Source organism: Phoxinus phoxinus (assembly GCF_949152265.1).
Source record: "Phoxinus phoxinus genome assembly, chromosome: 6".
Classification (NCBI taxonomy): Eukaryota; Metazoa; Chordata; class Actinopteri; order Cypriniformes; family Leuciscidae; genus Phoxinus; species Phoxinus phoxinus.
In genome coordinates, this window is record NC_136881.1 from 15,272,142 (window position 1) to 15,285,690 (window position 13,549).

The 13,549-nt window shown below is 36.3% G+C and overlaps 1 protein-coding gene across 1 annotated transcript in view; it reads left to right on the plus strand.

The window, feature by feature from the left end:
• Nucleotides 1–13,549, plus strand: part of dnah6 (dynein, axonemal, heavy chain 6) — an 83,020-nt gene that overhangs the window by 23,141 nt on the left and 46,330 nt on the right. The window contains exons 39-50 of the mRNA XM_079616837.1: nucleotides 1,459–1,602; nucleotides 3,325–3,546; nucleotides 3,649–3,796; nucleotides 3,874–4,031; nucleotides 5,334–5,465; nucleotides 6,697–6,868; nucleotides 7,405–7,551; nucleotides 8,194–8,267; nucleotides 8,472–8,626; nucleotides 8,788–9,019; nucleotides 10,439–10,591; nucleotides 10,684–10,824. Of these exons, the coding sequence (XP_079472963.1) occupies nucleotides 1,459–1,602; nucleotides 3,325–3,546; nucleotides 3,649–3,796; nucleotides 3,874–4,031; nucleotides 5,334–5,465; nucleotides 6,697–6,868; nucleotides 7,405–7,551; nucleotides 8,194–8,267; nucleotides 8,472–8,626; nucleotides 8,788–9,019; nucleotides 10,439–10,591; nucleotides 10,684–10,824 (1,878 nt within the window). The remainder of the gene's footprint in view (nucleotides 1–1,458; nucleotides 1,603–3,324; nucleotides 3,547–3,648; nucleotides 3,797–3,873; nucleotides 4,032–5,333; nucleotides 5,466–6,696; nucleotides 6,869–7,404; nucleotides 7,552–8,193; nucleotides 8,268–8,471; nucleotides 8,627–8,787; nucleotides 9,020–10,438; nucleotides 10,592–10,683; nucleotides 10,825–13,549) is intronic.

Consider the following 13,549-nt stretch of genomic DNA (forward strand, 5'->3'; position numbering starts at 1 on the left):
ATAGCTACAACCAAAATCTATCAGACACAGTATTCTAACATATTTTAGAAAGCTTCTACAGGACGTCTAATTGACTATGTGGTTAGAGGCAAAAAAGAAAACCTAGTAGATCTACACTCTAAAAAATGCTGGGTTATTTTAACCCAATTTTGGGTCAAATATGGTCAAACCCAAATGTTGGGTTAAAAATATAATTATAAAATGTAACCCAACGGCTGAGTTTGTCCATATTTGACCCAAAGTTGGGTTAAAACAACCCAGCATTTTTTAGAGTGTACACTACCCATCTACACTATTGTTCAAGGTAGTTCAAGGTTTGTTTGTTTTTTAAAGAAAGAAATTAATAATTTTATTTAGCTAAGATGCATTAAATTGATAATAAAATATAATTAATTTTTACTTATAAAGCAAAAATTTAATAATTCATTGTAAAATATGTTAGAATGTTACAAAAGATTTTATTTTAAATAAATGCTGTTCTTTTGAACATTTTATTCATCAAATAATCCTGAAAAAAAGTATTAAAAAAAATAGCACAACTATTTTAACATTGATAATAATAAGAAATATTTCCTGAGCACCAAACCAGTGCATTTGCATGATTTCTGAAGGAACAGGTGACACTGAAGCCTGGAGTAATGGCTGCTGGAAATTCAGCTTTGCCATCATAGGAATAAATAACATTTAAAAATATTAAAATAGAAAACAGTTACTTTAAATTGTTATAATGTTTCACAGTTTGACTGTTTTTACTGTATGTTTGATCAAATAAATTCACTCTTGGTGAGCATAAGAGACTTTCTAATCTTCTAAATATAAAGAAAAATTATAATCTTATCGACCTCAATTTAAAAAAAAGCTATGATCCATTGTACTTTAAATTATGTCAGAGAGCCCTAGCTAAAATATAAAGGCTATGTACAAAGACCCATTTATACTATGTGAGCAAAAAAAGTGTTATAATATAAAGACATGTTATTTGCTAAATTACATGTCTTTTATACTGTTATTGTACTGAAGCCATAGCAACAAAAAAAAAAAAAAACTTATTTGGAAAATATTTACTTGCATGAAGTTGTCTTATCTTTTTTTACCCACTAGTAATGCTAAATTAATAAACCTGAAGAGAAATTCTGATTTATTTGTAACTGATATTTTCTATTCCATTAGGCATTCAAATAAATTCACATTTACACTTCACTCTGAATGTTTGGTTTCTCGCTTTTGAGAAAAATGTGGAAATATAAGGATTCAGAGAGGAGTGGGAAATTGAGTTGTCAGTTAAATAGCACGAATTAAAACCCTGGACTACTGGCACAGCTCAGAACATTTAGACCCCAAAACTGCTGCACACTCTCATATCGACATTCAGTAGTGTCTCATATCAATTTCAGTAGAAATTGCAGTGTGTGATATCCAACTGTTTGCTTTATGTGCTTTTTGTGTATGTATTTGTAGGAGTCCAGCCAGTTGAGCAATATGTTATGTCAGACGTTTGTGTTCTGCTACCTGTGGGCAGTGGGCGGTAATTTGATTGACAGCCACTGGGACACATTCGACACCTTCGTCAGGCAGCAGTTTGAGGACAACAGTGATACAAAGGTAAAGGAATAAATGTAAAATGCACTGTAATGCATATACAGAGCATTTCATATACTCTGAAATAATCTCAGATCATTTTGATTAACCTGTGAAGTATGCTTACATTTATGAAAATGTATCAGTGAGCAGCATATCTGGGAATTTCTATTTTATTGCCTTAATTTATGACATATTAGCTTTCTAATAGCATTTTGTTCAGGAAGAGACCATTATGTACTACAAGATTTGGATGAACATGTTTAGTTCTTTACAGATCTGCAGCCATAATGTTTTCATAATTTTACATAATTCAAAAGGTAATCGTTTTTTTTCCTCTAGTCCCATCTGAATGTATCAATGGCCATACAGCAGCTATTCCTTTTAAACAACTGATGTGGAACATTGAAGACGCTGCAAACCTCCTCTGGGCTTTGTCCCTGAAAAGAGCACATTGATTGACCTGACTGAGAGGTCATTGTAAATTATATATAGCACCTGACTGGTTCAATTATTTTTATATAGACAGCTGTGTCTTGTCTCGTGTGTCTGTCACATTCATAAATTAATGTTAATGAGTGGAGGTCACATTCATAAATGTGACCTCAGGAATATTTAATGGGAAATAGATTGAAGAAAAACAATATGCCCCAGATATTTGTTTAAGAATTAAGGGAAGGTGTGTTTATTTCAGAAGGTCGGAATGCAGTGTCATTATTAGTATTCCACAGAGCATGACAGAATGATCCAGGGAGGAGGGGAGTGGAGGAGGGGCGAGCAGAAGAAAAGGAAGTGGTTAATTTGAGATGAACAAGGGTGCTAGAACCTGCCCTTAGGCCGTGTGCACCAAAGCGTTTTTAGGCTATGTTTACACGGAAACGGTCTGAAGAGAAAACGCAAAAGTGGCGTTTTTGATTGATTGATATTTTATTTAAAAGGGACCATGTGCAATTAAAAACATAAATGTAAACATTTGATGCATTACACCAGAGTTAGCCTTAGGCTAATTTACATCTGCAGTCCCTGTGTACAAATAAATAACAAATACATACAGCACAAATACATACAGCACAGGTTAAAATATAAACATTATTCAAGAATATGTGGCATATCAAACATAAGACATCAAACATTATTCAAGAGCATATAGCATGTATTTAATGCCCCTCACTAGCACGCACACACAAACACACACACACACACACACGCACACACACACACTATAATCACAACATACAGTGGTATGCCCAGACACAACCCTTTCTCGACCCTTACGTCAACCCTGCATGTAATGAGGAAATGTGACTAAAGAATGTGACTGTTGCGTTATCACTTTTTATTCTGCGTTTAGAAAAGCGAAAATCTGCGTGCATATGGTGACGCAAAAGTGTGTGAAATTCGATGTAGTATGCACTCCAGGCGGCTAGGTGGCAATGTGAAGCACTGAAAGTGAAAGAGTGTAATTGACCAAAATTTGTTGTTGCTTCCTCAAAACTGTTTCTCACACACAACTATTGAGAAAACCTGAAATACAGTGCACAACCCATATGGACTACTTTTATTGTGTTTTATATTGTCGTTTTAGGAACTTGACCTGTACCCATTTACTTTCATTTAATAAAAAAGAGCATCCTAAATGGAATACATAATTCAGTGATCTCTCTCTCTCTCTCTCTCTCTCTCTCTCTCTCTCTCTCTCTCTCTCTCTCTCTCTCTCTCTCTCTCTTCTCTCTCTCTCTATAACAGTTGCCCAGTGGAGGTGATTTATGGAGCGTATATATGAACTTCGCTACTAAATGTTTGGAGCCATGGGAGAGGATCATTCCTCCCTTTAGTTATAACAGTGAGTTGCCCTTCTTTGAGATGCTGGTACCCACCACAGACACTGTGAGGTATGGATACCTAATGGAAAAACTGCTGTCTGTTAATCACTCTGTCCTCTTTACTGGCATCACTGGAGTGGGAAAGGTAAGACGGGCATATGTTTAATGTGATGTAAGAGTGTGTGAAGCAGTAAAGTTTTATGTTTCGTCACTAGAAACTGCTTACTAGGCTTATTGTGTGTTTTAGTCTGTTGTGGCACGGGCATTGTTGAACAGTGTCCAGGAAAAGGCAGGTTATGTACCCATCTACATCAACTTCTCAGCCCAAACTTCATCAGCCAGAACCCAAGAGATCATTGAGTCAAAACTGGAGAAGAAGAGAAAGAATATACTTGGTAAGGGGAATTTAGATACAATTATGGCGGGTGTGTAAACTGCCATACTGAAAATACTCTGTGTTTATGTATCTCAGGTGCTCCTGCTAATAAAAAGATTGTGGTGTTTGTGGATGATCTGAACATGCCAAAGTTGGACAGTTATGGCTCTCAGCCCCCTATAGAGCTGCTCAGACAGTTCCAGGACTTTCATGGCTTCTACGACAGAGAAAAGTTCTTCTGGAAGGAGATACACGTAAGCAACCCAGACACTTACACATAGAAAATAGAATCATGTGTCATGTTTCCTTGAGAAATATGAACAGATTTGTCCTTGTTTGACTTTACTGGCCTGGCATGGGAATTGAAAATTCTTTCTTTTTCATAACCGGTTTTGATAAAAGGAAAAATAAATAAAAATAAACAGTGTAGTTTGAATGAAGTTCTTTTCTGTTTGATTCTTGAAGGTCAGAATTCTTCATGAGAACACTGGACATAACACTAAAAAGCTCCCACAGTATTACCACAAAACAAACATACAGCACAGCCACTGTAGTCTAATTTATGAACTCTCATTAGCCACTTTTTTTTTAACGAATCTTGCTCTCAAATTCATCACAGTCTCATGATTCACTTGGACCCCTTGAATTGATCAGAATGGATCTTGACTAAGTTTTTGTCATGTCAAAATAAACTATTATGTGTATTTAAGTATCTGTTATGTGTATTTAATGAGACTTAAATCTGTCTAATTCATTGATGTGGATATTGGAGTTTTATTAAATACACATTATAATTGTTAACTAGAACCAAAATTGTTACCTTTCTGAAGATTCCCATCCTTAAGCATGGGCAACTGCTGTGAAAATAATGTATGTTGTAATGTTTATCATATAATGATCGGCACTAATGCTTGATGTTTGAAGCAGCTGCTCTCATTTTATTGTTGTCTCACCTCGGGAATGATGCTTAATTATGTATTTTTCTCACACCAGCATCAAGTAAACCCTCTGCTTGTTGAACACACACACTAATACACTTGTACAAACAAAGATAAAAGTGCATAATATAAACAAGGACAATTATGCGATTTGGCAAGGTTACAGAGAAATATGGTGATCTGAGAAATCGCAGTCGACCTCAGTACTCATCAATCTCAAATATGAGTTACGATAAAATAAAAGACAGAAATATGACAAGAGGAAAGAACCCACTGAGGTTTAAAAGGATGATTTGTGGTACTCAATTTAGCTTTGCCCTTGGAGAAACTGATTTGGGTTAGTGTAGCTCTTTGGTTGCTAAATATGACACTGCTTTGACTTTGACACAGCAACATTTCCTGAATGATTTTTTCTGTCATTTGAAGAGAAGTTGGTCATTAAGTTTCTAGCTGTCAAAAAGGCTCTTTTAATTTGGGTTGTAATCAATATTACTTTAATTTCTTCTAGCAAAGGTTTGATGAGATTAGTGAAAGTGTCAAAAAAGTTAAATGATGTCCCTTGGATATTTTTTCATATGCACTTATTCACCATCTTCTCTCTCCTTCTCCTCCCTAAAGGATATGACTATAGCCGCAGCCTGTGCACCTCCTGGAGGAGGTCGAAACCTTGTGACTCCTCGTTTCATCCGCCACTTTAGCATGCTGTGCCTCCCAACGCCCTCTGAGCACAGCCTCAAACAGATTTTTAAGGTCAGACATATGGTAGCACTCATTTTGAATGAACATTTTTCTTTTAAAAGTCAACATGAAATCAAAATTGACCTATTTACTTTTTTTATGTTCTTGGTCTTATTGTGCTTGAGTCACGGGTGCACATTATTTCAAATAAACGTATTAAAAATCAATAACTTGCTTTGCATCTGAAATAACTTTCCCTTTTAGTTGACATTATGATTTCCTTCCAACCACCTGTCTCCATTCTGTATCTAACATCCAGTCTTGTCCCTCTGGATAGAATCAAGTCCTGCTCTCTTTTTTCTCTCTCATTGAATAACCTGTTTCATTCAGAAATATGTCACATATACAGTATGCATGACAGTCAATGGGTAGCCAGCACTGTTTCATGTTTACTTTAAAGCTGTTGCATGCTGTGCCAGTCTGTTGTCTTGGCTTAAGTTGGCTCAAGATCATTGCCTTTTCTGTGTTCCCAAACCTGGTGAGCTGCCTACCTAGACAGCATAGTAAAGCTGAAAGAATACTTCACTTGTATTTACAGCTGTTTGAAAATGTAGGCAACATTATTAGTATTCTAAGATACCAATACCATGTGTTGGCCAAAAGGCATAATTTCATATCCTTCTCAGATAAGTCAGTACCAGAATGCATTGCGACAAACACATTTTTAATTTTTCTTCAAGATGATGATGGATGAGTTGAGAGAAATGTATTGTGTTCAACACCGAATAATACTAATAAAATACTAAAACCTTTCAACAACAAATACAAGACATTTCTGAGGCTTTTGTTTTTAAAAACACATGTCAAGTTTTTTTCCCATGATGTTGCATGTCAATCGAGCTGTTTTTGAATTCCTATTATGTGAACATTCTTTTTAGAATCCTTAAGCGTCTGAAGTTTTGTAGGCATGAGCCGTAACCTGCATAATTGGGCTTCCTCATTAAGACAACCCACCGACTAGATGAGTTTTAAAATATGCAGTTTTCCATATCTCTAGTAGTTTCCTATATAGAAAGTTGACAGTAGCTCATTAGGAGCTGTCCAGGGTTCTGAAGCCACAGCCTGAGAGCTGGAGTTGTCCATGGTTTTGAACTGACAGTCTAAGCGCATTAACTGGTCAATGCTCGAGCTGTCCGTAGTGGTAAAGGTCTTCAGACAAACTTAACGCTTAGAAATATCACTATCTTAAACGCTACGATTGCTGCGCACATTGACTTCTGTTCTTATATGTGCATGTTTGTAGGCAATTTTAGGGGGTTTCCTCACTGAATTTCCCATAGCAGTGAAGCAGGCAGCTGACAACATTGTGGATGCTGCTGTTGAGATCTACCATCGTATGAGTGTAGACCTGCTACCTACACCAGCAAAATCTCACTACGTTTTTAACCTTAGAGACCTCTCTAAATGTGTGCAAGGTAAGAGACACAGACAAGTGTGCAAACACACATCTTCAGGGTAAATTCTTTGCAAATGTCTAAGACTGCCATTTATAAATTGCACACAAATTATTTAAAACCTTTAAAATCACAATGCATCCATAACTCATAGCCTTTTTGTCCAGAGTATTTGGCAACTCTAGTGCTTAAATACACCAAGGGCTTGTAAAAAGCTTCTTTTGTTTTTGAGCTTCCAAATGACCAATAAAAATGCTCTTTCGTAATTTGACAGGAGACTTGGGGGCTGCTAAAAATAACTGAATTGTAGGCTAGTATAAATACTGACAATGTAAACTAAAACCAATCAGCACAACCACCATTATGTTTTTATGTGTGTTTTTATTAACGAAAGGTCACAGACAAGTTAATCTATTACTGTTCATTGATCTGTAGACACAGAATTGATTCTTTACCATAAGTCATTCTTATAAAATGAAAGATATAATGAAGAATCTGTATGAATGTTAAAGAAAATCATATAAATTCTCTGCCTGTGCATGTGTGTTTCTGTATAGGTATGTTGCAGTGTGAACCAACTACAGTGAGAGATCAAACCCAGATCTTCCGTTTGTTCTGTCACGAGTGTCAACGTGTCTTCCACGATCGACTCATCAACAACGAGGACAAGAGCTATTTCAATACCATGATCTCTGAGATGGCCAGTAAGTCTCATTTTCACTGTTAATCTCTTAATCCAGTTTAGTCCAGACAACTTTGAAAGTATATATTCTTAATGGAATATTGCAATACAATATACGTTGAAATGTCTTACAGTAGGTGGGTAGAGGGAAAAGTTGGCCACAAAGTCGAAAAACAGGTTTATTTATTATTTTAATTTTAATAGCTGCGTCATAATGTATAAAAGCAGTTTTATTGCATATGCTTATATCGTAAAACGCTAATTGTAACTCATACTTATTAGTTCAACTCATAATTGCAGCCTCAAAATCCCCCTGTAGTAAATTGTATCCCTTAAAACTCACATTTGATCACCAAAATGATATATTTAAACTTAAAAAAAGTTATTAATGCCTTAAAATAGCTTGAATGTAACTCTAGACCCTTGCCTCATTTAGTATACGTGGTTCTATGAATATGCAAATTAGCCCTAACTCCACTCACCTTTGTTTACAAGGTAGTTTGTGACGTCAATGACACCAGCGATTTCAAACCGCGTTTTTGAGACTGTCTTTGGTTCACTGCAGTTTTAAGGAATGTTCTATTTATTCTTGTTTTGCCCCCAATGTGTCACCCTTTACCTACATTAAACTTTAGTACCCTGAACTGCTCCTTTTGTCCAACAGGTAAACATTTCAGCATAAACATAGAGCCAATGTACTTTGTGAATCAGCCCATCATTTTTGGAGATTTTATCAAGGTAAAAGTACTTTGGGGATTGTTCTGACCGTTTTGCATCTGTCAGTGTAATGCTTTAAGTGTGTTAACATTTTACTTTTTTAAACTGCAGTACTTAGCTAGTTAGAGCAATAGTCATCTTTTTGATTAGGGTCCTTTTTTGAGTTAATAATGTTTAGATAGTATTTAAAAAAAAGTAAAAAAAAATTTAATGTATATTGTGCAGGTTGGAGCAGACAAGGCTGACCGTGTCTATGAGGATCTAACAGACATGAAAAAGATTCGCCAGGTGCTGCAGGACTACCTGGATGACTACAACACAACCTTTGCCAAGGAAACCAAGCTTGTCTTCTTCCAAGATGCCATTGAACACGTGTCTCGGTAAGCAAGCAGCTTGCCTTTTCATATGGTGATCAAAAAAGGTGTTCAGATGACCCCGCCATTCAGCCTGGGCATCGTGATCAGTTTACTAATAGAATGTTTTTGATCAACCACCCAGTTTACCTTCTTTTCTTACCATAAATCTCTTCCCCTGTCAACAGAATCGCCCGCATGATTCGGCAAGAACGTGGCAATGCCCTGTTGGTTGGTGTGGGGGGCACAGGAAAGCAATCTCTAACACGTCTGGCTGCTCACATGTGTGGTTACCGCTGCTTTCAGATTGAGCTGTGCCGTGGTTATAATTACGAGAGCTTCCACGAAGATCTGCGTAAACTTTACAGAATGGCAGGTGTGGAAGGCCAGGACATGGTCTTCCTCTTTACAGACACGCAGGTACAATCAAAGAGAGATCTGTTTATAAATGGTCAATTAGAATTCTATACGAGTTTGTACAGATACCAACTAAAACACTAAAAACTAAAATCAGCCATTATAAATGCTACAAGTAAACTTATGCATCACAATATAATAATGTACTGTATGCATATTTATTTTGAGATTTGCTAAAGGTTACATTTAACTTTTAAATGATTACCGGTAGTGTTTTTAAATATTAACTTGAATGACTGCAAACTGTGCAAAGGCATTCTGAATATAAAAACAGGGGAAATGGTCATGTACAATCACAATAAATATCCAATATTGGCCGATATGTGTCCAATTTACTTTGAAAATGTATGTAAAATCAGCCTAAAACTGATATTTTACCAATATTGTGCATACATATTGTCAGTCCCAAACACTTACTGTACATAGAATATAGGAAAAGATGATATATAAATGTTGACTCATTTTGAATTTGTGTCCCACAAAAGCGTCTGCATTTAAGACATTTCTGCTCCATTCTGTCCTTTCAGCAGAGGCAACAGCTATTGTCCTAATGTCTTTAATGTCATTTCAATGGCAGTTTACAAATTTCTTTTTATATGAGTTTTTTTATTTTTATTGATTGATGTGAATTAAAATAAGGGTCTAGAAATCGGAATGCTTGGCCCAGTCTAACCCAAAACTGCACCTCTCCAACAGCCTCCTGTATCCAATTCAAAAGTTATGATTTATTAATATCCTGATATGAATCTGGATGCAGAGAGGTTTTCTCCGAGCTGTGAAATAGACAGTTGGTCATCTCTGTTATGACTCCGGGCCCTCTGCCAGTACTGTAAAGTACTGTCTTGCCTCATGAAAGCAGAGAATGCTGCTGCTTTGTGATTCAGCATTCAGGCTCGGCAGCAGTAATGACCCCCTAAATTATTTCATGAGCAGTTCCTAATGAGACAGACACAGACTTGTGCTATAGACATGAGATATATGTTGTGAAATGTGCGTGCCTATCTGTACTGGTAATTACTAATGGGAATAAGCATGTTTGGTTGTATAGGCCATTTTAAATGTAATTTATTTGAGTGTTTTGATATACTTAAGGGAGTGAACTTAATGGAAAGTCATTCACTGTCGAAACATTTTTTTTCAAACTTGTCCTTAGATTGTGTGTGACCTTTCAGTTTAAATGTTTAAATTGAACTGAAATACCTACGAGAGTGTGTGTTTGTAGACCTAAGTGTGATAAGTTTGTTTGAGTGAGGAACCACTCTGATAAAATTAGCATATAAACTCAGTGTTTCAAGACATGCCAGATTTGAAATCAATGATGCCAAATGGCATCAGTTCTTGATAGTGATGCACCAGAATGTTTAAATCTTTGTTGGTCGAATGATGTTTGACCATGCGATTTGTTTTTCTCATCTGCTTCAGATTGTGGTGGAAGAGTTCCTGGAGGACATTAATAACATGCTGAACTCTGGTGAAGTACCAAACCTCTTTGAGAAGGATGAACTAAAACAGGTGCTGGCTGCCATTAGCCCCAAAGCCAAAGAGGCTGGCATTTCTGAAGGAAACAGGGATGAGGTACGTGATACAACCAATAACCATCCAATCTGCTATACTGTTCTGTTTAGAGGTCAGTTGTCTAATCTCTGTTTATGTCTTTGTGTCTCAAGGTCTTCCAATTCTTTATCTCTCGTGTTCGTGAGAAGCTGCACATAGTGCTGTGCATGAGCCCTGTGGGCGACTCCTTCCGCTCACGTTGCCGGATGTTCCCCTCGCTAGTTAACTGCTGCACCATCGACTGGTTTGTACAGGTGAGAATCTGCCTTCTTCCTTTTATCACTCCCTTATCCTTTCAGACAGAATCTTACTTCTGCTTCTTCAAACCAAAATTACTGAGCAGTGAATTAATTAAACAACTTCACCACTAAACCGCTGCGCCTGTGAAAACCCTGTGTTCTATTCAGATTCCACCCGCAACCACACTTAACCAGCTGCTGTATGTGCAGGAATAGTACTTCACTGTGCATATTCAAATTAAGTTTGCACACGTTTCCTTATGTTTCATAGAGAGGAAACATGGGTGTACTAAAAAGAATAATGATGACTTAATTTAAATATGCACAGGCACATCACATAATGGCTTATCACAGATAGTGCCTTACAAAAATCAGTGCTAAATACAAAAAGCTGGTGGTAAGCAGATTTTTAAATGGGTCGCAAAAACGTCATGCAAATATGAAATGCGTTCAAGTCCTCCTGTGAAGTTCGTATTCACATAGTGGGAAGACGTGTTTACGACGGCAGGTGCGTTCAAGTCACTTTCGTCGGAGTAAAATGGCGGTGTACTTACTCTTCATTAATTACACAAAAATACAGCAGGTTCTTAAACTTTAGTTCTAGAAAATGAAGAACAAAGAAATGTGCATCAGGTGTGTTTTGCTTTTTATGTTTTTAATTAATTTATGAAGCCACCGCAAACTTTATTGTTATTATATTTTTATATTATGATGCTATCATAATCTGTGCAGGCAATTAACTGTACTTTGCTGTGAATAGAAAAGCCTGACAACATCACTGCAAAATACCTTTAAGTATTGTGGTAGTCCGCTACTGACACGCCCCCAACTCGTAAAGATCGGGGCTTAAAGAAAATCCCGAGCTTCCCACTCGTATTTACGACATTATGGTGGCATTCATGTGCGATCTTGACTAGATAACTTGAACGCACCATAATATTTGGGCTTGTTTGCACTGTTTAAAGGGATAGTTCACCCAAAAATGAAAATTAGCTCATGATTTACTCAGCCAGAAGCCATCCTAGGTGTATATGACATTCTTCTTTCAAACGAATACAATTGGAGTTATATAAATAAAATATCCTGTCTCTGCCAAGTTTTACAATGGGAGTGAATGGCTTGAGAAAATTTGAAGCCCATTAAGTGCATTCATCCATTATAAAAGTAATTAATATGGCTCTGACACTGTTAGTTTTAGAATGACACTGTGTCAGTGTCAGAAATATATGACCAGTTTTAGAATGAGACCAAACAGAATAATTTATTAACTAAAATTCTGTGTTGCAAGAAATTCTACAAATATGCCTTCAAATGCTCTGACTAGTCTTGGTGTACATCAGGATTATGAGCGCATCTATTCTCCAGGGCCAATCTGTCCAGCATGGAACATTGATAAGGGAAATTGCTACCCCAAGTCCCTAGTCCCTACACATATTAAAGAGTCACTTATGCCAGACTATGCATCATACTATGATGATAAGGAGCAGCTGTCATTCTTTTATATACTTTTATGCTTTAAAAAGACTACTTATGTGTTTCGTCCTCAATCCCTACACTTCAGTTCAGTTTTCACTCAGTTTTTGCTGGTTTTGGTTCAGGCCCTGAGAGAGAGAGAGAGGGGGAGATGGAAAATGAATAAATGAAACAGCCAAAGATTGTGCTATTTGAAGCTAAATTAATAGACCTTAGTCAGATTAGACGGCATATTGAATTTAACGCGGATAAAAAAACGAGGCTGAGACTTACAATGGGATGCACTGTATAAAGGTCCTAGATCACATCATTTTCACAAATCACAACTTTTCAAACTGGTTCTTTGAGTTTTTGTCTACTGAAAGTGAAAGATTTTTTTCCGAAAGACGTTTTGACAGCTGAACAGTCATATGTTGTTAAACTCCATATCTTATAGTTTATGCATGAATATATGAATAAATGCACAAATAACCTAAGTGGTGTTTAAAAAAAAAAAAAAAAGGGGGAAATGATAGGGGAATCAAAATTCACAAGCGCAAATAAATTGTCATATTTTAAAATTAATGGGTTTATAAAACTACGACTGATCTAGGAGGTTGAATCGAAAAACCAATACATGTTTTGTAGCAATCTCTAAAATATTTTTTTTTTATGATTGGCTATATGGACATGTAAAATGCATAAACTTATTTATAAATGTTTATAAAAAATACACCACAATCACATATAATATTTTAATAGAATAAGTTTCGATTTAATTTTGACCTATTCTGCTTTTTTACATTTTGAACTTCTTGCTGTGAAAAATGACTTTTTTTATTTATATTAGTTATAATGCACAAAGTCCACTCCTAAGTTATTCTTTATATCATTAAGCACTGTTTCTGAACTCCCTGAAATGCCTTAGTCTTGAGTTTTCTACTGTGAATGTAAACGTAACAAAAACATATTCCTTATTTAAATCATTCCTGCCCAAGGAATAAGCAAAAAAGGGGCGAGGCCTGGTTGAGTTGCGTTAGTAGTGTGTTGAAACTTGTGATTATGGGAAACGGGTTAACCAATCACAACACACTGGCCCAGCAGACGTTGAGCTTTTCAGAATGAGGGGCTTTATAGTGACAGCATTACTGACAGTGACAGACTGGGGAAAAGAGGTGCTGCAACAATGTAAAATATGTGAAAAATTTCAACATTCAAGCATGAAAACCTATTCTGGTAGACCCCAAAAACAAAATCAAGACTTTGTAAAAGGGCATAATCAGAGACG